Below are 23,745 nucleotides of genomic sequence, written 5' to 3' on the forward strand. Positions count from 1 at the left end.
ACCCGTGACGTGACCGCTGTGCATGCGTCAGAGTGGGCTTTGGTCAGCCAAGTAGAGGGGCCTGGAGTTAAGGCCCAGGAGAACTGGGCTCTGAACGATGCACCTGTCTTCCACAGCTGGATCATTGGGGCTGCCGTGGTGAACGCCTTCTACTCTCCAAACCGAAACCAGATTGGTAAGTTCCCTCTCCACCCTGCTCCTCTAGTCCTGCCCTCCCGCCTTCTGAGCCTTGGTTTTTCTCCTCTGTAAAATGAGAGGGTCATAACCTCTACCTCCCCGGCCGTGGGGTTAAATGGCAGGACCCCTCGATGTGCCCGCCCAGAGCCCAGCACACAGGTGTGCTCACCTAAAGCTTACTCTATCTCCCCCCACCCCCCACCCCCCCACAGTGTTCCCCGCTGGGATCCTCCAGCCCCCTTTTTTCAGCAAGGAGCAGCCTCAAGCCTTGAACTTCGGGGGCATCGGGATGGTCATCGGGCACGAGATCACCCACGGCTTTGACGACAATGGTGGGGGGCTGCCCGGGGCGCTGAGCCGCACCTCCAATCACACACTCACTCCTCCCACCACTGCCTGGGGGACCCCCCCAACCTGCTTCCAGGGTCCTCAAGCTGCTACCCAGGGAGGTTGGCCTTCCCCTAGGACTGGCCCACCCAGATCTTCTGAGGGCAGCCCCGAACCCCCAGAGTGCATGCACTCCCTCCCTGGGGTTTGGAAAGTTTGGACATCACAGCAAGGGTCACTAGTCACTAGTCTCCTGAGAGAGACCCCAGGCCCTGACCTTGGGGGTGGCGTGGACACCACTGAAGCCTTCTGTCCCCCAGGGCCTGAACAGCCCCCACCTGGGGCCCATTCTCTGCTCATGTGGCTCCAGACATGGGGATTTCAGGAGGGCGTGGGGGCGAGGCTGGCGCTGGGCAGGCTGGGGATCATGGGTAGCCTACCCCTCCCCTAACCTCCGTTCAGGCCGGAACTTCGACAAGAATGGGAACATGCTGGACTGGTGGAGCAACTTCTCTGCCCAGCACTTCAGGGAGCAGTCAGAGTGCATGGTCTACCAATATGGCAATTACTCCTGGGACCTGGCTGATGACCAGAATGTGAGCGGCCACCGCTGGACCATGCCGCAGCCTTGGCCTAGGGGAGGGCGGAGGAGGGCAGCCCAGGCGCTCCCCCCAATCCTGTCTCCCGCCTGTAGGTGAATGGCTTCAGCACACTCGGGGAAAACATTGCCGACAATGGAGGGGTGCGGCAGGCATACAAGGTGGGTCCAAGTAGGGCCCCCCAGAGGAAGTGGAAGGGAGTGGTCAGGCCCAGGCAGGTACAGGCCCCTCAGTGTGGCAGGGACTGTCCCCTGCCCAAGCCCAGGTGTATCCTGGGACCCTTCTTCATCTGACGGGAGGCAGCAGAAACCTGGGGGAGCCTGCTGGCCACAGGTGGGCAAGTGCTATAGCCACTTGGCCCTCACTTCACTCCACTCTTAGCTGAGGCCTCTGCACTCTGCGGAGACCACTGTCCATTGCCAAATAAGACAGTGACAGTCACTGCACAGCTTCCAGCCTCAGTGACACCCCTGCACTGACAGCCTTGGGCACTAGGTGTCAGGAGCTCATTTGTGGGGCAGGTTGCCTGGGCAGTGAGCCCCCACAGAGCCCAGCCAGGCTTTGTGCTCAGATGGTCCCTGGGGTGCTCAGAAGCTCCACGCTGCAGAGGCAGGACCCTCACAAGGGGAGGCCTGAGAGCCAGACCTCCATTCTGCCCCAAGCCAAGGAGCAGGAGTCCTGACCAGGCTGGTGCTGCCCCCGGGAGGGCAGGCCCTGGCCCAGCACCCGTTTGGTGCCTGCAGGCTTACCTGAAGTGGGTGGCAGAAGGCGGCAAGGACCAGCAGCTGCCAGGCCTGGAACTGACCTACCAGCAACTGTTCTTCATCAACTATGCGCAGGTGGGAGTCAGTTCCCCACCCACACCCTCCCCAGTTGCCCCCACACCCACCACTGGGAACTGGCTCCCACTTCCTATCCTCGGTGAGCCCTCACTACAGGGTGCCTCCAGGGACACTGTGGGCTGGCAAGCTGGGCAGAACCGGAACTAATGGGCCAAGAGGGCTTCCTGGAGGGAAAGGATGTCAGGGGAGCTGGGGCTGGGGAAGATTCAGATGTAGCTGTTGAGGGAAGGGGCAACCGGCTGCCTTCTCTCTCCCCACCCAAGGAGCAGGGGGTCCTGACTTAACTCCTCTGTGCCTAGAGGAAGGAGACTACACTCCAGCACTGCCACAGCCCTAGGGGAGCCCCACCTCTCCGGGCCCTTGTTGGGACATGGCGGGGGGTCATCCCCTCTGGTCCTCCTTACCCCTGCATCCCACCTCCGCCCCTTCCCCAGTTCTGCAGCCACGCCCCTCATGCGCCCACAGGTGTGGTGCGGATCCTACCGGCCAGAGTTCGCCATCCAGTCCATCAAGACTGACGTCCACAGTCCCCTGAAGTACAGGCAAGTGACCCTGGCGTCCCCGCGCCCCGCGCCCAGGCCGGCGCTGTCTCAGGCCCCTCCGTCCACCCACAGGGTGCTGGGCTCGCTGCAGAACCTGGGCGCCTTCGCAGACGCGTTCCACTGCGCGAATGGCTCCCCCATGCACCCAACGGTGCGATGCCGCGTCTGGTAGCCAAGGCCGAGCCGCGCTGCGCGGCCCACGCCCACCCGCCGCCCCGAGGCGTCCCATCCGCGCGGAGACAGTGCTGCCGGCGGTGACCCCGCAGCCAGCAGCCGACCCGCCCGCGCCGCACCCGGCCTCCGCACCGGGCCTGGACCGCAGCTGGCGCTTCAGACAACCGGAGGTGAGCGCCGCCCTGCCCAGCGCCGCCTCTGCGCCCGCCCGCGAGGGTCTACGCCCCCCACCGCAGCCCTGTAGACGCGGTTATCCGTCTTCTGCCCGCTCTCCAAAGCGCGTCCTCCTCAGATGTCCACGAGCTTCAGACTTCAGCTAAGTAAACGCTTTAAAGAAGCGGCTGCCTTGTCTGTGTAGCAGGGCCCAGGGCCAGTGGTCTGGGTGACAGTACCCGAGAAAGTGCCCCCTCTCCCGCTGCACCTGCCACTGAGAGCTGGAGGCCGAGTGGGAACATGGCAGGGCGCTCCTGACAGACCCCAGGGTCCTTGTGCTGGACGCACAGCAGTGACCACGATGCCCCAAAATGCCCACCCATGCCGACGGTTCAAACAAGGCGGGGGGCTCCTGACTCAGGGAGGAACTAAGGTGGGGGATGGGGCAGAGGGGATGCAAGTTGCACCCCACTATCTGGATGTGGGGTTTTGTGTAACTGGAAGCCGGTGAGGGGTTAAAGCTTGTCACGTGCCCTGAGTTTTAAATGACCACAGAGAGGCTGAGTGAGGGGGTTGGGTGCCAGGGAGAACAGCTAGAAGGCCCCTGTGGTTGTTCAGACCCAGACCAGGGGACACGGCGGGGCTGCTGAGAAACTCATCTGGACTCAGATGAGAGGCCCTGAAGGCGGGCAGGACAGGAGTTCTGCTCTGTACCTGTCAATTTTGAGGCGCTGGTCACCCCCATGTGACAGAGCCTCAGGGAGCTACACCTTGTCTAGGCAAGCCCCTCCCCCAGGAGGGCTTCCATACAAGGCCTCGGCTGTCCAGCAGAGCTCCCTAGAACCCAACTAGCTCCCACCAGACGTGAACTCTGACCCCGAGCCTTCCAGGTTGGGCTCCCACCTGGGGTGTTTCCTATCAGATGAAGCCCACCCCACCCTCGTCTCCCACACCCTGGGCCTGTTTGCAGACCCCTGACCTGCAGGCGCCAAAGGCCCAGGGTCTCCAGAGAAACTGCCAGGGGCATGTCCACCACCACCAACCTACCAGGGAAAGTGACTCTCCTAGTGGGGAAAGTGAAGCCTCGGGACGCACGACCACCCGCCGCCCCGGATGAAACCATCAGTGATCAAGGCCCTGGCTGCTGAGCGCAAGATTTAGAGGCAATGAAGAAACGCTGCCCAGAGACCGCAGTTTATTGCTCATCGCTGCTCACAGACCAGGACGTCCAGAGATTCTGGAGTCTGCTCACATCCAGCTCCCAGTGTGCCCGGGGCAGGTGACACCTCCTGGGACCTTCACCTCGAGCATGCCTCTTCATCGCACTGTGGAGGCAGCAGGGGCCCCATCAGGCCAGCCATGCCCCTGGGGCCAAGAGCCGCTCCTCCCACCCTCCAGGGCCATAGACCCTCCAGGGGTGTCTAAGGCCCAAGTAGGAGGAGAAGCATGCTGGACAGTCCTCTCCACGTAGAGCACAGAAGGTCGGCCACCGGAACCATGCTAATATGGGCTACAGTCACCTGGGACAACCCTGGCCCTCCTAGGCTGAGAGGACAGGCCACTCCTCTTCTCTGCAGCCCCTGAGTGACCCCCTGTCCTCCAGAGAGGCCCTGCTGTGCCTGCCCGTACAGTCACCCTGCCCCTGGCCCATCACCACAAAGTGGGGCAGGCAACAGTGACATCCTGGGGCTGCCGTGGGCACAGAATCACCTAAAGCCATCCGGGCCCAGCTCAAAGTCTGGCCACATCAAGCACGCAACCCTGGGGAGTTTGGGGGGGAGGCATTCTTAGTGCAGTGCCCACCCCAGGCCTGGGCTCACCTGGGGCGGCTCACTGGGGCCGACCTCCGCAGAGATGCCCAAGGCCTGCAGGATGCTCTCCAGTGGGGCGTAGTCACCCGGGGACTTCTGGACAAAGTGCAGCAGCACTTTATCACCACCTGCAGCAGGTGGAGGTGGGGGTGGAGTGGTCAGGGTGCCCCTGTGCAGCCACCACCCCATCTGGTTATGGGGATGGGTGAGCTGCTCTGGCCACACCCTGTCCAGCTAAGAGGACACTGAGAGCTGGGCCACACTGCAAAGAGGGAAACTGTGATTAACAAGCCAGAGGGAGGGAGAGAGGAAGGGTCAGGGCAGAGTCAAGTTCAGCAAGACCTTCCCACCTAAGCATGTGGCCCTGCAATCCCCACCCCATGACCACACATTAAGCCCTGATGCCCGTGCCCTAGCCCACCTTTGGCAACCACCAGCAGCCCTCCGCTCTGCAGCAGATCCCCGGACAAATTCCCCTGGATGCCGACAGCCTTGGCCTGGAGGAGGGGAGCAGCCCAGGTAAGCCCTAGACAGAAGCCCTGCACCCCAGCCCCATACAACCCTGGCCCTCACAAACCTTGGCAGCCACTTCACGAACAGGCTTCCCCAAGGCAGCCGGGAGGATACTCAAGCTGTTGTACCTGCCAAGACACAGCTGGCTCATGCAGGCTCCGACTCTGCACCAAAGACTGGGCCCCAGAGCCTGCCCACGACCCTGACTCCACAAGACGCACCCACCAGTTCCCACAAGCAAGCCCCACCCCAACTTTCCAGGGGCTCAGGGGACATGGGACAGCCAGGCCAGCAACTGGCCCAGCCCCAGGAGCAGCAGCTGCCAGAGCCACGGGCTGGCAGGCCTGGGGCCCCACAGAGGGTGTGGGGAGTGTGGACGGGGTGAGTCCGGGGATCTGGCTCAGCTGGCACCGCCAATCAGACAAGGCAGCCAGCCTGTAGCAAGGCACCCAAGGTGGTTGAGGGGCCCCTGACTGGTGCCCTAGGCCCAGGCCCCCGCTGGAGCCAGCTAGGGAGAAGTCCTGGGTGAGAAGCCTAACCTATAGCCCATAACAGACACAGGCACCCAAGAGAGACTGGTAGGGCTGACTGGAGCAGTGGATGCTCAGAGTCTGCTTGGCCAAGGAGAGGGTGGCAGGCAGAAGAAGAGGGGAGCAGTGAAGCCCGGAGCTCTCAGCTCACCGCTTGAAGCCCAGCTCCTTGTAAAACTGCTTGCTCTCGTCCAGGTAGAGCTCTGGAAAGCAGAGACCACAGTTCTGTGCCCCTGGACTGTCTTCCCTCCCCCACAAGCCCCCACCCAGGGGGCTCACTCTCCTGCATCCGCCCTTCTGTCCACCCTTGGATCCCAGCTCAGACACCCATGATCAGGAGAGGCAGAACAGGGCTGTGTCCCCACTGTTAAGAGGAAGGGCAGAGGCCCAGAGGGGACAGGGGGAAACGGGAGGAGCAGGACTCTGTGAGGGCATATTACAGGTTGGAAAGAGAGGTGGGCCAGAGGGGTGGGGTGGGAGCCAGTGCAGTCTGGGCTCTAGGCCCAGCCACTACTATTGGGCTTGGGAAACATCCGAGGAAGTTCAGGATCAGGCTCCTGGGGAGGTGGGAGGCTGGCAGAGGACACAGTAAAGACTTTTGGTCGTGATTCCAGGCTAGAGTCACCACTGAGCCCTCCATAGTGGGAGGAACATCATGGCTGGGCAGGCAGGTAGGGGCCACAGCTGGAGGGGGCAGGGGAAGGGAGGAAGTACGAGAGGAGGGCAGGGGAGAGGATACAGGAGCATGTCAAAGCCGCTCCTGTAGAGAAGGATCAGGGCTGGACGAGGAGGAGGCAGGCGAATGCCCTGAGTCTGAGGAGGAGAGGGGTCTCATGGCGGTTGGGCAGTTGAGGGGCCGGTGCTGGGGGAGGAGGGTGGGGAGCGCAGGCACCTCCCGCGAAGTAGCCACCATCCAGGAACTCCTGCAGGCCCAGGGCCTCTGGACCCACGCCCACCAGGCGCACGCCGTGCTGATCCAGGAGCCCCTTGAGGTTGCTGAGGTCCCGGGCGATCCAGCGACACACCATGCAGCCGAAACGCCGCAAACCGGCCACCACGCACGCCTGCTCCTGCCACAGGTTCCGCAGCTCTACGGCCTGCGTGTGGGCGGGTAAGGAGCGCCGCCAGATCACAGCCTGCGAGCACGTCCACACCCCGAGCCCCGCGCCAGGGCCGCTCACTTCCAGCCAGCTAGCTCCCCACCCCCACCGCCCCCCGCCCAGACGCGGGACTCGGATGCCGCTGCCAAGTGCCGGGGCGCACACACCGCCCTAAGCCCGCCAGGCCTCACCTCCCCGGTGACCGCGTGCTTCAGGACACACGCGCCAACGCGGGCAAGGTCCACGGTGCTCATGGCGCCGGCCGCCCCAGATTTCAGCCGCGAGCCCGGGTCCCCACCAGCCCTCTCCGCCTACACTCCAACGCACAACTCGCCTCCGCCGCGGGCACGCCCCAGACGTCGCCCCGCCCCACTATGCGCGTGCGCTGGCCCCGCTCTGCCCTGGGCACGCCCCCAGGCGTCGCCCCGCCCCACTTTGGGAGAGCCCTGGCCCGGCTCCGCCCTGCCCACCCCCCGCCCCCGACAACCCCGCTCCGCCCTGGCCCCGCCCATTGCAGCGGCTCGTATGCAAAATAGCCCCTGTATTTTGTGTCTACCGCAATACCACCTTGAACGCGCCCGATGTCTTCTGATTTCGGATGCTAAGCAGGGTCGGGCCTGCTTAGTACTTGCTAGTGCTTAGATTTTGTATATGCGTGAGCCCGCCAGCCAAAGGTGCTGCTGGTAGCGGGCGGAGCTTGGCAACCCGGCCGCAGGCACGCGACGCGCCGGAGCAGAGTGCTGCGACGTGCCCGGGGCAGCGGGCTCGATCCTGGTGTGCGGGAAGATAAGGGGCGGAGCGGCCAGGGTCCTGGGATTCCGGTGGGGTCCCATCTGGTGGAGGAGCCCGAGGGTAGCCCGAGGGCCTAGCTTTTCCGTGGTCTAAAAAGACCAAGATAAAACGTTATCTTGAAAGTCCATGACAGTGCAGCGATTTCTGAGTTACACGTCCGTGTTGGCTTTCATCATAAAGTACTGTCCGTTATCATGCCAGCTAAACATCTGCTTTAACCCCCAAACTTTGGGTAAAATAGACCTGAAAGAAACAACAGCAGTTTGCTAGGTGCCTTGTGAATTTGTCATTCCTCGCGACAGCCTTGCGACGCCTTCCAGTATCGCTCAGTTTTAGCAGCGAGGGTCCTTAGCACGGAGGCTGAGAGGTGGAGCCAAGGCAAGCTGGACAGCGGAGTCTCACCTGGGTGTCCCCTGACCCCCGCGGAGAGTCTGCGGTTTCTGGCGGCTCCAGGCCCCAGACTCGGCTGGAGAAGGAAGCCACAGCCAGCAGCCCACTTGGGGTTTGGAAGGAGGGGCGCCCCCTCTTGCTACCTCACTGTATTCCACAGGGCCCCCAATAGGGGGAACACAAAGGCCCAAGATGGCTGCTGCTGCCTCCAACCTGCCGCTGGGCCTGGAAGGATGAGGGTGCTGGGGTGCCTGGAAGTCCAGGCCCCAAAATTGAGTTACTATGTCAAAAAGAGAAGGATTTCATTTCCTGGGTATTGAAGGCAGGAAGGAAAGGCCATGCAGAGACTAACAGCGGCAGGAAGCCCCTTGTCCACCAGGGAAGGAGAAACAACAGGAAATGTCACAGCTCGGAATCCAGGAGTGCAACCACGGAGGCCATGGTATCTCAGGGGTCTCTGTCATCGGGCACCCAGGTGCCACGTGTGTTGCTCCACTCCCCACCTCTCGTCTCTCCAGGGTGCAGCAGCCCTTCTGAGATGGAAGCAAGCCCTGGGACCAACAGCACAACGGCATAGGACATGTTCCTCCTGGAGCGTTTATTGTCTGGGACTTGGCATGATACACTGGCCAGGCCTGAAAACCAGAAAGCCACTTGGTGAGCAAAGCTGTGGGCCATCCGGGCTCAGGTCCCCAGGAGTTACAGCCCAACGACCCTCCAAGCTCCATCCCTCAGACCCAGAGGAGGCAGACCCCAAGAGTGCCCCCCAGCATTCCTTGCCCCTTGGGAATGCGGACCTCCCAAGGAGCCAGAGCCACTGTGTCATGGGGTCTCTCAACGGCAGGGGGGACAGGATTCGGAAGCCTTGCCCAGGGAGCTCTCTGCCTCCCTGATGCCCACTCACTGCCATGGACTTCGAGCTCCTGTCCACCCTGAGGGGGCAGTGGGGGCACAGGGCAGGCAGTAAGCAGCTGGGAGAGGCACTGGGATAAAGATGTAGCAGTCCTGTGAGCAGGGCTGTGTCCCCACCAAGACCCCAGGTGTGCTTCACTCCGTTATTGGTTTGTTCATTTATTCCACTACTGCAATGAGAAGTCTGAGCTCTGCAACAAAGACTAGCCCCACCACTCACCACAACCCAAGAAAGCCTGTGCGGCAACAAAGACCTAGCATGACCAAAACTTAATTAATTTTTAAAAAGATATATTTGGGGGGAGATGATTTGAGATTCTATAAATCTATTTCTCCTCAAACTTTCTGGGAAGTCATGAGAAGCAAGGACACTTCCCAGCAATGAGCCTGTTCCAGGAGACATGTTGAGACTGTGCAAATATTCTATTTCACATCAAGCTCTTTATTCATTGATTTTCTTCCCTGAATAAAGCAGCTGGATGGCCTGAGGCTCATGTGCCCACAAGGGTCCCCACCCCACAGCTGGGCTCAGAGAAGTGGAGGCAGTGGCCTGGACGTGGTTAGTGGGCAGCTCTGGGTGTGAGTGCAGGTCTATCTGACTTTCCGGCCCCCATGCTGGGGTGGAGGGTGGCAGGTGGGGTTGGGGAAGAGAGGAGGGAGCTGGAGGAGGGAGAACAGGATGTAGTGAGGAAGGAGAGACGGGTAAGGGGAGGGCAAGGAAGAGGGGAGAGTGAGGCCTCAAGACCCAGAGTGGGAGAGAGACAGACCCAGAGGAGGAGGAGTATGGAGAGAACCGTGTCAGGGATGGAAACTGTTGGAGCCGACGCCACAGACAGAGGGACAGACCTGGGAAGAGGAAGGGGGTGCAGGGTGGGGAGAGAGGACCCTCAGACTCCCTCACTGTGGCAGTCTCCCCACCCCTGCCCAGTGACCCCAGGCTCCCTCCAGAGTCTCTGAGCACCCAGGTCAGCTCGGGGGCCAGGGGATCAGCCTGTGGGGGTCCTGCTGCAGGAGAGGGGTCCTCACTTCCAGAACCTCCCTTATAGGACCCCTGGAGCCCTCCCCCAGCCCTGACCTCAGAACCACAGGAGGGGCAGCAGCACCCCTCTGCATCCGCTCTATGGAAGGGCCTTCATCCACCTCCAAGAAACTGGTACCTGCTGGCTCTGGCTCTCTCTGCTGCGGTGATGAGTGTGTGAGCCCAGGGCGCAGGTGACGTCTTCTGGATACTGGCACACAACGGGAAGCAGCCAGGGTGAGGCCTGTGGGCTTTCTGCTGGGGGAGGGCCCTTACCTCTCAGGAACGTGGGGCTAAGACCACGAGGACCACCTACTGGGTCTGGGGCTGGCACTCCTCCAGGGTCCTGCAAGAGAGAAGATCCCAGGAGGGCAGTTTTCACAGCCTGTCCTACCTACCACTCAGTGCCTGAGCAACAAGCGGGCCGGGCAGAGGGGCCCAAGGACCCAGTCAGGAGGGGGTGCTGGGCTTGCCATCTCAGGCTTGGGTCTGGGGTCTGTGTCTTCAGAGGGTTTCAGGGGACTAGGCTGCTCTTGCACTGGCCAGAGACCTGGGGATCAGGGTGCCCAGCCCCTCTGGCTCACCTCTCTCCTGAGACCTCTGGCCTGCTCTGCAGATGGCGTGGGGCAAGCCCCAGGACAGTCATCTCCACTCCTGCTATCGCAGAAGTGATCTTGGTGGTGGCCACATGTGATACCCTCTGTGCTGAAGCACATCTGCCTGGAATAAGGGCGTGCATCAGTTGGCAGCAGGATTTCAGGGTTAGGGTCAGCTTCCTACCTGGGTCACAGACAGCACTGCAGACCCTAGATCAGGCATTGAGGGGGATGGTGGACTTCCCCAGGGTGCAGGGAGCACACAGCATACCAGGCAACTCCCCCCAGGGCTGCTTCACCTCGTACCCTGCCTCCCAGGGGTCCAGGGCACTCAAGGCTGACAGGGCCAAAGGGAGCCCACCCACCACGGCCACCTGGATACTTCTGGCAGGTACGACCCACCCACAGGGACCTAAAGGCACCTGAGCTCTTCCTGGCCCCACAGTGAGCCTGTTGGGGTATGTCAGATCATTCTGTGAGAATGTCAGGCCCTCCTGGGGCATGGTTCTCTCACAGGGGCTGCTCTGAGCCTCAGGCTCTGGCCAAAAATAAACTGGCAGGTACCCAGGCCAGGTCCCCTGTGTAGTGTGGCTGTGAGAATCTTGGGGGAAAGAATGGGGGCCACAGGGGGTGTCCCTATCTGTGTCCCTGTCAGGAGCTTCATGCCGCTGCTGGTGGGCGCTGTGAATGGAGGGGCTCCTGGACCAGGAGGGGTGGGGTGTCTGCCCTCAGCCCATAGTGCTGACCCCCAGAAACAGCCCCTCAGAGGAGATCCTTCCAGGGCTGCTCTCGGGCAGCACTCAGCCCCCATCTCCTCCTCTTTGCCCAGGGTCATCGCCAGGGCACAGAGATGCAGGAGGAAGAGGTACAGCGCCTAGGGGAGATGGCACTGGCCTCAGTCTCTGTCTCTGTAAAATGGGGCAGCAGCTCTGCCGCTGACCACGCTCTGTAGAAATGCCACAGTGGACCCAGGACCAGCTCCAGGAATGGCTGAGTATGATTGCCCTGCTCAGGCCACAGCCTCCCTGTGGCAGAGTGGGAACCCCACCCCCAGGAATCCCAAGGCCCTCCAGGCTGGACAGACCATCAGCCTTCCTGCAGGCCTGCGCTGGGCCTGGGGCTCAGCAGGCCCGGCTGGCAGGAGGGACAGACTGCTCTGGGCTGGAGGCTGGGAGAAGCCCTGCCGGGGGTCCTAGTTCCAGAGCAGGTTCTGCCTGGCCGTCAGGGGCCTCCCTGAGGAGTGATGACTGGACTGGCAGGGGAGCCACACTGGCCAGAAGAAGGTGGTCTCCACCCGGCTGCAGGAGTATCCTGGCTTATCACCCAGGACCAGCTGCCAGCTGGGAGTGGAGATGGGCGCCAGCCACAGGGCCCCACCCCAAAGCACATTCCAGCCAAGTGCAGCCAGGCCAGGGAGCGCCCTTACCTGCAGTGGGGTCACCTGAGACTCCTGAGTGGAGCGGTTGGGGAGGGGCCACCAGAGGGGTCTTCTGCTGAGGGTGGGTCTGGCTCTCCTGAGGTCAGGGGGACTGGGCACCAGCAACATGGGTCAGTCCAGGAGATCTGGATACCGGGGGGACAGAGGCCAAGTGAGGTCAGGACAGGGACATGGCCCAGCAGGGACTGGGGAGGGAGGGGGTCACTGGGGAGCACCCAAGGGGCAGGAGTGGGGACAGGGCTGGCTGGTGGGACAGGCAGAGGCTCAGGGGTCTCGCCAGGCTCCCACTGTCAGCCTTGGGCCCCGGGCACCAGAGTGGTGGACCCCAGCTCGCAGAGGCTCCATGTTCACCCTCAGGACCCTTCAGATCCTGGCTGCAGTCCCCTGGAAAGCCACACAGGGGTCACCTGAGGCAGGAAGGGTTTGCTCCCCAGTCCCCAGTGTCCCCTGGGCCCACAGCTGCCGGGGGAGCAGGCCCCTCGGTGACAGCTCAGAGTCAGGTGCAGGCTATGCTCAGGGGAGAGGTGGGGAGACCAGTGTCAGGCTGGGAGGGGTACAGCCTGTGTGGGCGGCAGGAGCTGACCAGGCCAAAGGAGGGAAAGTGAAAGTGAGTGTTAGTCACTCAGTCTGATTCTCTGCGACCCCATGGACTGTATCCCGCCAGGCTCCTCTGTCCACGGGATTCGCCAGGCAAGAATACTGAGTGGGTTGCCATGCCCTTCGCCAGGGGGTCTTCCCGACCCAGGGATTGTACCCAGGTCTCCTGCATGGCAGAAGTTCTCTTTACTGATTAGCCACATGGGGGAGGGGCATGTAAGTGGAGAGGTGAGGCCCCCCACAATCACAGATCCCCCCTCTGCCTCACCCAGTGAACCAGCTTCCTGCCCCCTCTGTCATGCATTAGAGTTCCTATAGAAGCAGGTGACCCCCAAAAGTCATCCGTGCCTCCCCTTGCTCTGACCCCCCGAAAGCCCACCTGTTCCTCCCCACAACACTGAGCCCACCAAAGGAGCTCAGCTTGGCTTCCCCCTTACCTGTCTCAGACTCTGCAGAAACAGTAACCAGTCCTCCAGAGAAGCACCAGCAGCCCCCATGCAGTGTGCCCAGTGCGTGTCCCCACCTCGGCCAGGCTGTGGTTCTGGCTGTTTACCCTGTTTCCCTCAGCTCTGCAGAGGGTGGCTCCTTCCCGACCACTGGAGGACTCATGAGTTGCAGCATGGTGTACTGAGTCATCTCTGATGACCACAGGGGCTCCCCACTGTGTCCACCCCCACCTGTCTCTGGAAAAGGGCTGGACTGGACAGTTTTGCTCCACTTCGCTGAAGGGGAGATGGGGCTCAGAAAGGGACAGGCCTTGCCCAGAGTCTCCCCTGCAACCCCAGCCAACTGTGCTCAGACCCAAACCCCGATCTTCCCGTCCAATGAGTCTTGGGGCTGTCCCCACCCAGACTTCTCAGCTCCTTGGCAATCCTCAGATGGACAGGGAGTAGGCCTGGGGGCAGGGACCTCTGGGCTGCAGAAGGAGGGTGTAAGGAGCCCCGCCTCCCACAGAGCAGGACGCTGGGAGGGCAGGACTCCACGGGAAGGTCACATCCCCAGGCTGCAGGCACATGGGTCAGCCAGTTTTACCCAGCTCTCCCCAGGCAGGAGTTCTGCTGGTAGAACTGGCTAGCAGCCACCATGTGCTCATGGTCACCACCTACTCCATTTCCAGGGGAACCTGAGGAGGAGAGGCTGGGATACGGCAGGGGTTCAGTCATGGGGGTGGGGCAGGGATTGACCACCTTCCTGTTCTGCAAAGTTTCCCAGAGTTCAGAGGCAGAGTTGGCCCCCAGACTGGCCTCCAGCCCCATGGACTCCAGGGGTTGGAGGCAGCGTGGAGGGCATTCAACCCAGCAGCTTGGGAGCCCCCATGAGATGCCCACCAGCACAGCTCTCATCCCCCTGGGAGGGTACATCAGATTGGGCTCCTGCCCCACTATTTTCACAGTGTTTCCAGGGAAGGCTGCACCCCCCTGCAGCCTTGGCTTGGCCATGATGGACTCTGAGTAGTGCTTTAGAATATTCTGGAACCCCAATAGTATGGCAGGGGCCTAGGGCCTGGTCTGGGGCACTAGCACCTCCTCTGCTCCCTCCCACGCCTTCACTGTCCTCCCATCTCATGGGGTGCTCCTCCAGGTAGGGGTACCCCAACATCTTGAATCCCCCCCACATCTGATACATCCTCAGAGATCATTTCATTCACCCTGCCCATGCTGGGCACGTAGGAAAACTGAGGCACAGCAAGGAGCAGGACTTACCTGTTGAGGCCTCCCCCCAAGACCACAGAAGCAGAGCCCAGAACCAAGGTCACCTCTGAAACTGACTGAGCCCCTTTGTAACTGTTGCCAAAAGCCCCTGATGATCACTAAGGAGCTTCCTGACTCCCCATTAGGCAAAGATGCCCACTCCAGTAAGCACCCTGTAGCTCCCCAACCAATCACCTAACACCAACCATCCAGCAGGAATTTTGCTATAACAATTGGCTATTAACCCACAAACACTGTCCATTTTCCCTGGTTTGTCAAGAGGTCAGCCTGCTGCGCTCGCGGTGCCCACATTATTTCTGCTCTTTGTTCTTAATAAACTCACTCCCTTCTGAAATGCTCTGTGTCCAGAAATTCTTTTTCAACTCGCTCTTGGACTGCTCCAACATTACCCACACGCATCAGCGAGTCGAACCCTGAATAGGGAGCCACACTGCTGGCTGGACCATTCTCCCCCTGCCCCGCCCCCTCCCCACCACACCCCAGCATTGGGTTGCAAGGCCTTGGACGGCCTCCTGGGCTCATGGTCTAGTGAGGAAATGAAGTCTAAAAGTCAAAGTAAGGCTTCTGTGGTGGTCTGGTGGTCAAAAGTCCGCTGCCAGTGCAGAGGACACAGGTTCAATCCCTGGTCAGGAAAGATCCCGTGTGCCGTGAAGCAACTAAGCCCACGAGCTACAACTACTGAGCCTGAGCACCTAGAGCCCATGCTCCAAAACAAGAGAAACCACTTCAATGGAAAACTCTCGCACAGCAAGTAGAATAGCCCCCACTCGCTGCAACTAGACAAACCCAGTGCACAGCAACAAAGACCCAGAAACAGCCAAAAATATAAGTAAATCTTTTTTAAAAAATAAAATTTTTTAAAAAGCCAAAGTAGCTTCATGTGGTGAAGGCTCACTTCTGGGCAGCAGATGCCAGGCAGGGCTCTGAAGGATGAATAGGAGCCCTGGGAGTCCGGGAGACAAGGTGAGAAAGGTGTACAATGAGGAAGAATGTGCGCTAAGCACTGTGGCCGGCTCCACTCTTGGTGAGATCCGGAGCAGGTGGCAACGCTGCTGGCCATGGCCCAACCTGCAGAGGGGCTGGAGCAAAGGCACACCACCTGCAGGGAAAACATACATCACATACATTAATATCTTGGAGCCAAAAGATATAACTGTTACAGGATCTGCGCTTAGTCGTTCCAGTCATGTCTGACTCTTTGCAACCTCACTGATTGTAGCCCTTCAGGCTCCTCTGTCCATGGGGATTCTCCAGGTAAGAATACTGCAGTGGGTCGTCATGCCCTCCTCCAGGGGATCTTCCCAACCCAGAGATCAAACCCAGGTCTCCCAAATTGCAGTCGGATTCTTTACCATCTGAGCCACCAGGGAACTGTTACAATAAGACAATCCAATTTGCAGAGATTTGAACAAATCCTTCAAACCCGAGAAGATGCATAGAGAGCACCGGCAAAGCGGTGCAACATCATGAGTCAACAGGGAAACCCAAACTGAAACCAACGGAACAGCCAAGATTAACGTCTGACCAAATGCTGAGGAGCACACAGAGCCATTGGGAATCTCAACACTCCCAGGGGTGAATGGAACATGGAACAGCCACTTTGGGCCACAGATTGGCAAGTTGTTACGAACTTACAGACACACCTAACGCAGGACCGGGCAATTCCCCTCCTGGGTAAAAAAGGAAGAGAAATGAGAAGATGTGTCCACACCAGAGGGCTTCCCAGGTGGTCCTAGTGGTAAAGAACCCGTCAGCCGATGCAGGAGACCTGAGACGTTTGTTTGATCCCTGGGTCGGGAAGATCCCCTGGAGGAGGACATGGCAACCCACTTCAGTATTCTTGCCTGGAAGGTTCCCATGGACGGAGGAGGCTGGAGGGCAACATACAGTCCATAGCGTGGCAGAGTCAGACACGACTGAAGCGACCGAGTCCACACGCACATCCACATCAGAACTTGTTTACAGAAGTTCAGAGCAGCTTTCCCAGTAATCACCAAGAGCCAGAAACCACCCAGATGGGTGAGTAGACACAAAGCGTGGCATATTCGTACAATGGGACCCTACTCAGCAATAAGATAATGAATCTTGGTGCACACAGCATCAGAGGAACCCTGCAGTCACTATGCTGAGTGAAGAGCCAGGCTGCATGACAGCATTGATGTGAAATCTGGGAGCAGGCAGACATCATGAGTAACAGAGATCAGGGATGCTTAGATGGGGCTGGGGCCTGCCTGGAAGGTGGGCGGGGCTAATGGTGAGGGCTGCCATGGCAGTGTACCTGAGTCTGGAGGGTTTGGTCTGGAGGCTGCAGGTCTGAGATCAAGGTGTCCAGGGTCGGCCTGAGGCCTCCCTCCTTGGCTCGCAGATGGCTGTCTTCTTGCCACATCCTCACCCACATCACCCATGTCTCTCTTCTCAGGAGGACACCAGTCCCCGGGGACCAGCGCCCCTCCCTTCTACCCACCTCCTGAGAGCCTGTCTCCAGACACAGCCACGCTGGGAGTCAGCACTTCAACACATGAATCCAGAGTAGATGGGATTCAGGGCAAACAGACACGGAGCAGAATGCAATTCCTGAGGGCCACGAACTTTCTCCCTTGTTCAGTGCTGTCTGTGTCCCCAGCACCTGGCACCGAGCAGAGACTCAGAACAAACCCGATGAGGCCAAGGATAGCTGCTTGCCCGCCTCGTTGCTCTCCCAGTGAACAGAACAACAGCACAGCCAGTGCCCACAAAGACACGTCAACCAGGTCTGACCGCAGACGGAACACAATCGCAGTCAGGCCACAGAAGTGACCCTGCTGATGCAGTGACTGCTGCTCCTTCCTGCCTCAGCCTCAGCTCCAGCTTCGTTCCACCTGCTCAGCAGAATGTACTGAGATGCTCCATCATCGACTTACCCTGTCCCTGACAGTGAAACCTATCAGAGCCTCTGGGGCTCCCAGGCACAAAAGCCTTTCTGTGTGCACCATTTCTTGTTTGTAAGGAATAGACTCCAGCCTCTATGACCTTCCCTGAGTTCCAAAGAGCAGATTCAGACAGTTGCTAATCAGGGAAGGAAGGGGACAATGGAGGGGAGCAACTGAGGCCAGATTAAAGGAGTTCAGGCCCTGACCGCACCCTGATCCTTAGCAATCCCACCCCTGAACCATTGCTGTAAAACTCCTCATCAAATCCCCCTGGGTAGGGACACCGTTTTTCAGGGAAGGCACCCACATGGGCCCCTTTGCCTGATAAAGCTGCTGGATCTGGGGATGGGGGATGGAGGGATGGGAGTATGGGGGAGGGGGAAGGGCTGCCACAGACAACCTCCACTTTCTCCTCTATCCTCTTCTGCAGGCTCTGAGTTTTGGGAACTGCATGTTTCACTTTTATGAGAAAAAGGCTGATGAGGACATGGATTAACATTCACTGCTGGTCAAGGCCACGTGACCAGGACACCCCTGGGAGCTCCATACTGACCCCAGAAGGAAGCCTTGTCAGGTATTCATTGCCTGCTGCACCCCCCACCCCCCACCCTCCACAATGGGCCCTCACTCCTCAGCACTGGACTGTGGGATTCAGAAATGAATCAGGCGCAGTCCTGCCCCCAGGACCCACGTCCAGCGCTCCATACACTCACATGGCACAGCAGAGTTAGTCACCTTTGTCACCAAAAGGTGGAAGACACCCGGGAATCCAGCCACGGAGGAATGGCACCCCCATACAAGGGAGGGTCATTCATCCAGAAGAAGGGACAGAGCTCTGGCACCCGCCACAGTGTGGAGGAACCTTGAGGACACGATGCTACGTGACAAGTTGACGTCAAGTGACCAGCACCGAATGACTCCAGTCACGTGAGCGTCTAGAGCAGCCAAGTCCACAGAGACAGCAGGTGAAGAGGGGGAAGGGGAGTGAGTGCTCAATGGGGACAGAGTTTCTATAGAGATGATGAGAAAGTTCTGGAGACAGTTCTGATGGCTGCACAACAATATTTATATCCTTAAGGTCACAGAATTACACACTTAGAAATGGCTAAGGTGGTAACTTAAAGTATGTATGTATGTTTTATCACAATCTGAAATTAATAATTCAATAATGTTTTGTTTGCAAAGAAAGCAGGAGTGATCCTCGCGGTTTTGGAATGTTCTGTATCTGGACCCAATCAGCACTCCCAATCTGATCCCTGTACTATAGTTGGCCCCCCCACCCCCAACCGTGCCATGCAGCATGTAAGACCAGGGGTCAAACCCACGCCCCCTCACCCCTGCAATGAAAGCATGGATTCTTAACCACTGGCCGGCCAGGGAAGTCCCCCTGCGCTAACGTTTTGTGAGGTGTTACTGATGGTGAAGGGTGCATGAGCTCCTTCGTGTTGCTTCGCACAATTCCCTGTGAATTATCTCCAAACAAAACGTTCAACTAAAAGAATATAAATAAAAAGCATGTGAACTAAAGGTCTGCACACTACGTGCAGGAAGAGTTGGCCAATTGACCAGGCTCCTGGGCTGTGGACCCTGCACTTTTGAGATGCCACCCCGGGGTGTTGCTCCAGCTTCCTTCCTTGGCCAGAAAAAAGGAATCACTGCCTCCAGGAGGTGATGCTGGAGGGTGGGGCCCTGGGGCCTGGGAGCTGGTGTTGTCCACCTTCAGGAGCTATGGTTTCCTTTTTAAATGTGAACCATGATCATGTCCTTCCCCCAAACTGATATCAGGACATTAAAAAGATGCTCACCCCCAGCCTGTCTCCTTTGTTTCAATGTGGTCACGGGCTTCATTTCACAAAGAAAACCTGGGACATGAGGGGAATGTTGTCTGGCCACAGCCTGGTGAAAGGCTCCCCACCCCCAACTCACGGGTTCTTGTCGTTTTGAGCAGCACTTGTGAGGCAGCCCTGAGTCTCCACCACCTGTGACATGGATGTGGTCAACCTATGCCCCATATTCTGCTGCTGAGATATCTGACACATGACAGATTGGCTCCCTGGATTCTCCAGCCAGCCATGCTAACCAACTGCCCAATTGACCTGGAAGCAGAGGACCGTGTCCATGGCCCCAGCCCCGTCCCTGGACCAAGGTTCCCAGATAGGCTGGTGGGGAGGGGGGCCCTCCAGGGCCCAGGGACCAGGCAGTCACCAGCTGCACAGTTGAGAGTCTCTGCCCGCCTCTGATAGGGAAACAGGAGGGCTCTGAGCCAGCGGGCCTTACCCTGAGTCCAGGCTCCTCAGGCCTCCAGGAAGCCAAGCTCTGTGTAACCCACATTTATTAAACACCTACTAGATGCTGAGGAATGGGGCAGAGGGATGGCCCATTGGTGGCTGCCCCCTCCCCTAGAGGAGTGACCTGCTGGTAGGGGGAGTAACTGGAGCCCTGAGCGTGGAGCAGGGGGCTCAGAGGTGGAAACTTTCATTGGGGTGGGAGATGGCTCACAACCCCATCATCTGGAGCCACTCCAGGCACAGAGGCAGCGGCGCCATCCACAAGGCTGCTGCCTGCTGCTGTGGTCACCACCTCTGCCCGCTGACCACCTTCTCTGACTTCTGCTTGCTCTCTGCATAGCCCACCCCTTTTCCAGAGCTTGACTGAAGCCCCACCCAGGCGGGGGCAGCCCCTGGCTGTCTGTCCACACCGGGCCTGGGGCAGGCTTGGGCCCAGGGACCCTCCACCTCCACTTCCACCTCTGCTGAGAAGCAAGGGAACTCAGAGCCCCTTACCTTCTGGGAGCCCAGCACTTCCAGGCGGCAGGACCAGGCCAGGAGACACCAGGGGGCAGCAAACCCCAGATCTATGCCCTGGTCTCTCCTGGATGGGCTTTAGTCAGGGAGCAGGGGAGGAGCGGGCCAGGGGAAGGAGCCTGGGGCCACACTCCCTTTAAGATTGTGACCCCGCGTCCCCTCCCATACCGGTTCAGTGCGGGACACGGGCTGGGCCCAGGACTCCTGACTTCTCAGCCTTGCTGCCAAGGGAGGAGGGGGCTCTAATCATGGGGAACAGATGGGGGCAGATTGAGGGGTCCACGAAGAGGTACCTGGGGGAGCCGCAGTCCTTGCTCTGCTCAGTAATGTTGGGCGGTCACCACAGGGGTGGAAAGGGAACGAGGGAGGTTAGGGCCAGCCTCCACTGCTGAGAGGCACCAGCCCACCCCCACCCAATTCCTGGTGTGTCCTTTGCAGGGTCCCTGGGCCAGCAGGGTCACACTAGGAACGCTCTGCCATGAACTGGGGACAATGTCGCTCTGGCTCAGAACCCACATCGTGGGCACCATAGGGAGCTCCCAGAGACAGGAGGCTCCCCCTAGGAGGCCTGGCTCAGGGTGGCCCCAGAAGACAGAGGGTCTTCTTTGTCCTTAGAGGCTGAGGGAGTAGACTGGGCAATGACCACGGTTCCAGGGAAGAGGTCAGCAGGGCAGGGATCCAGCCCAGGACACCCTGGCACAATGCCCCACCCCTGGAGGGCCAGACCCCTCCCCATGCCCTGGGCAGGGACCCCAAATCTCAGGGGTGGTGGTCCACTTGAGGGTGGGGCAGAGACCCAGGTGGAGTCTGCAGACCAGGAGCTTTATTCAAGCTCCACGTGGTCCAGTTCTGAGACACACATGGTATGAACCCTGCACCTCTGCAATACATACCCCTGTATCCCACGGGAATGGCACATGCCCCTTAGCCCACTGATGTCCAGCAGGTGGGCATGCCCTTCAAGGCCACAGCACGCCACCACCTCACTCCCGCTCTAACATAAAGCATCTAGTCCTCTCCTAGCCTGAAAGAAGGAGAGGTGGAGCTGCAGGGCCCGGCTGGGATGACCAGGCACACCCGCCCCGGCCCCACTCCACTCCCTGCCATGGACAAACTTGATCATTTACCGCCTTTGCAATATACAAAACCCTTGTCCCCAGGACTCCTCTTCAAGGTGAAGGCCTGGGCACAGCCCACAGCGAACAGTGGAAGGCCGGGCTCCTCAGCCTTGGCGGGAAAAGGAGGGGAACCACATTGCCTTCTTCGGGAGGAGCACTGCAGCTGGCCATCACGGCTAAGCCCCGACCTGGGACCCTAGTAGGAGAGGAACCTAGTGGGAGGGGAGTGCCTTCGCGTGCGGCTCTGGCGGCGGGGGCGGGGGTTCTTCCGCAAGGGGCTCTTCAGCTCCACCTAGGTCTCCATCCTCACTTGGTGCAGGGAGAAGTCCGGAAGGCTTCTGGGAGGCCGCAGGCCACGCTTTCCCTGGATCCATCCGCAGTGTGAACAGTGTTAGGGAGAGTGAGCCCAGCTGGGGACTGCGCGGGGGTGGGGGTGGGGGGCAGCGAGGGCTGTCTGGGGCCCGACCTCTGGGTTTGGGTGACACCCCTCCGCGACCCTCGCCAGGACGGATGCAAAGCGCACCAGGGATGGTACCACCGCCATCTCCAGCACGTCCCTTCCCCGGCTCCGACTTGACCTAGCGCCCACGCAAACTGCTCGAACAGGAGGGAGAGCAGAGTGGTAGCGAGGTGTACGCTGGACCCTGCAGGGACCCCCGGTGACACCCTGCGCTGCAGTCTAACCAGACCCGGATCAGGGTTCACTCTGGGGTACTCACGGGGTCACGCCAAGGGCTGGGGCGCCTGGTGCAGGAGGGCGGCAGGAAGGCGGTAGTGGCGGTGCTTTTATGGGACTGGGTTGGGACTAGGGTAGGGGGCCCAAGGGCAGGCACGCTTCCCCACCTCCCCACGCTCACTCAGCAGCCAATCGGAGGCCGGAGCTAGATGAAGCTTGGACGCCAGAGGCCGCTGACTGGTATAAGGCAGTGCCTCCGCCCCCAGCAGGTGGGGGTGTGGGCGGGACGCTCGGGGACACGTGGGCGCAAGCTATCTCTGCTCCTGATACCAGTCCTCAAAGCCCCATGGCCCGGCCCCCAGCAGCCAGCAGCCTTGTAGGACTCAGGACCAGAGAAAGTGTCCCTCCCTGGGGTCTTGGCATACGGATCAGTTCCTTCCCGGACACTGAGGACAGGCGTCCCCACTGGCCACGTTCTGGTCGCTGTCTACCGGTGACACATTTGGTCCCTCCTATGAACCTCTCCAGTGGCTCACACCTGACCAGGAGCTCTCCCAGACAGGGGACCTTCTGAAGAAGGCCATCCTCACTGGGCGACAATTGGTGCAGGGTGCCCAGAATGTGGAGCCCCATGAAGATACAGCCTGAATCAGAAAAGGGTCCTACCAGCTAGGCTGCACTGAGAGGCCATTGCCTCTGCCCCCGAGAGTTCCCACACTCCTCCCTGCTTTTGAGAAGCCAGCCTCCACCTGCCACCTCCTCTGGGAAGCTCCCCTGGCCTCCCAAGGCTGGTCCTTGTCTGATGTGCACTGGGCAGTTAATTCCTGAGGCCAGGCACCCTGCCTCCCCTCCTCCCTTACCCCACCCCCTGCTTCCTCCAGGACTTGGTATTTTGAAACATCTGAATTTAGGGGGCTCTGACACCAGCCCAGGGAAGTGGCAGTGCTGTCCTACGTCTCAGATGAGGACGCTGAGGTCAAGATGGAGGCTGCGCCCAGCCTTCTGCCTTCGCCATTTATCCCTCTTGTCACCTGCATGGTGTAGCAGAATGGGGTTGGGGCAGGTGAGGTGTCTAAGCAAAAAGGAGGTGAGAGCAGCAAGGCAGCGTGCCAGCGGGTGATGGTGATCTGAGGCCAGTGGGAGAGTGGGAGAGGGCAGGCTGGTGGCGAGGCAGGCACAGCAGCGGGAGTGTGCCGGTCCAAGGAAGAAGGCCAAGAATGAGTGACAGGCCCAAGAACCATGCCAGCTTCCAGCGGGGGGAGGTGGAGGGGGGCGGGTGGCTGGCCTGGGTGGCCCCATAGGGCTCTCCCAAGTGCCCAGCCACAAGGACCTCCCAGCCCCTGGTGGTCAGTGGGCAGGCACCGCCCCCATGGTTGCAAGCTCTGCCTGGGGGTGGCCAGGTAGGCTGCACTGCGCCTCTGCTCACCCCACCCGCCGGGCCCTGAAAGGCTGGGAGCCTTTTGTGGGAGAGCAGCTGGCGGCCGGCCTTTATGTGGGGCTGTGGGAAAGTCCGCGGCCAGCCTCTCACAGCCTCTCAAAGGCAGGGATTATCTCGGGGCCTGCAGGACACCCTCTCAAGGACATCCCTCCCGGCGGGGGTGGGGGCAGGGCGCCTCCGCAGAGGTCCTGTCCGCCAAGCCCTGGCCCCACAGCCCCTTGGACAGGAAGGATCCCTGAGTGGGGGAAACCCTGATGCCCCTCTCCCTGCCCCCAGCCGTCCAGCTGCCAAGTTCAGAACTGCCTGCCACATGAGGTGGGGTTTTCAGGGAGCCCCCCACCCTGCCCCTCAGGGCTCTCCCCTCAGATTGTCCAGGTCCCTAGCCCTTCAGGGGCTGGTCAGCAGAAGGGTATGCTTGGGGCTGTGCCCACCCTGGGCTGACTCAGGGCAGGCCCAGGGTGGAGGTCAGGGGGCCTGAATGAGGAGAGTGGAGCACACTTACTTAGCGCCTACGGCATGCAGACCAAGCAGGACATGCGGCTTCTCCCTGGAATTGCTTGGAATCCTGAGAGGAAGG

At 60.1% G+C, this 23,745-nt stretch overlaps 2 protein-coding genes and 2 long non-coding RNA genes across 12 annotated transcripts in view; 2 read left to right on the top strand and 2 right to left on the bottom strand.

The window, feature by feature from the left end:
• The window catches only part of MMEL1 (membrane metalloendopeptidase like 1), a 38,022-nt gene extending 34,131 nt beyond the window's left edge, over positions 1-3,891 (top strand). For 3 of the 8 annotated variants that reach the window (XM_059875550.1, XM_059875551.1, XM_024976519.2), the window contains exons 18-24: positions 117-175; positions 390-509; positions 967-1,100; positions 1,199-1,264; positions 1,847-1,942; positions 2,411-2,487; positions 2,560-3,891. In XM_059875550.1, the coding sequence (XP_059731533.1) occupies positions 117-175; positions 390-509; positions 967-1,100; positions 1,199-1,264; positions 1,847-1,942; positions 2,411-2,487; positions 2,560-2,659 (652 nt within the window). In that variant the 3' untranslated portion in view covers positions 2,660-3,891. Of the gene's footprint in view, positions 1-116; positions 176-389; positions 510-966; positions 1,101-1,198; positions 1,265-1,814; positions 1,943-2,379; positions 2,488-2,559 lie in introns of those variants that run through there. The other 5 variants (XM_059875552.1, NM_001193136.1, XM_059875553.1 and 2 more) reach the window with 5 other exon arrangements.
• A 104-nt stretch (positions 3,892-3,995) lies between these two features.
• PRXL2B (peroxiredoxin like 2B) lies at positions 3,996-7,110 on the bottom strand. Its single transcript, NM_001040598.1, is given in 7 exon segments — positions 3,996-4,139; positions 4,635-4,753; positions 5,047-5,122; positions 5,203-5,266; positions 5,820-5,871; positions 6,561-6,765; positions 6,960-7,110. Coding segments are annotated over 7 exon segments (606 nt in total). The 5' UTR covers positions 7,023-7,110; the 3' UTR covers positions 3,996-4,112.
• Positions 7,111-7,211: 101 nt separating this feature from the next.
• LOC132342476 (uncharacterized) lies at positions 7,212-14,557 on the top strand. 2 transcript variants are annotated; one of them, XR_009490866.1, is made up of 4 exons: positions 7,212-8,607; positions 9,909-10,117; positions 10,765-10,867; positions 11,306-14,557. It is a non-coding gene; the product is annotated as an uncharacterized lncRNA (long non-coding RNA). The 2 variants fall into 2 exon arrangements; XR_009490867.1 differs by having other exon boundaries at positions 10,795-10,867.
• A 490-nt stretch (positions 14,558-15,047) lies between these two features.
• On the bottom strand, positions 15,048-22,039 carry LOC112441844 (uncharacterized). The gene is made up of 2 exons (XR_003029756.2): positions 21,774-22,039; positions 15,048-15,322 (listed from the first exon to the last, which is right to left on the bottom strand). It is a non-coding gene; the product is annotated as an uncharacterized lncRNA (long non-coding RNA).
• Between the last annotated feature and the right edge of the window lie 1,706 nt (positions 22,040-23,745).

The sequence above is a fragment of the Bos taurus genome, chromosome 16 (genome assembly GCF_002263795.3).
Source record: "Bos taurus isolate L1 Dominette 01449 registration number 42190680 breed Hereford chromosome 16, ARS-UCD2.0, whole genome shotgun sequence".
Taxonomy (NCBI): domain Eukaryota; kingdom Metazoa; phylum Chordata; class Mammalia; order Artiodactyla; family Bovidae; genus Bos; species Bos taurus.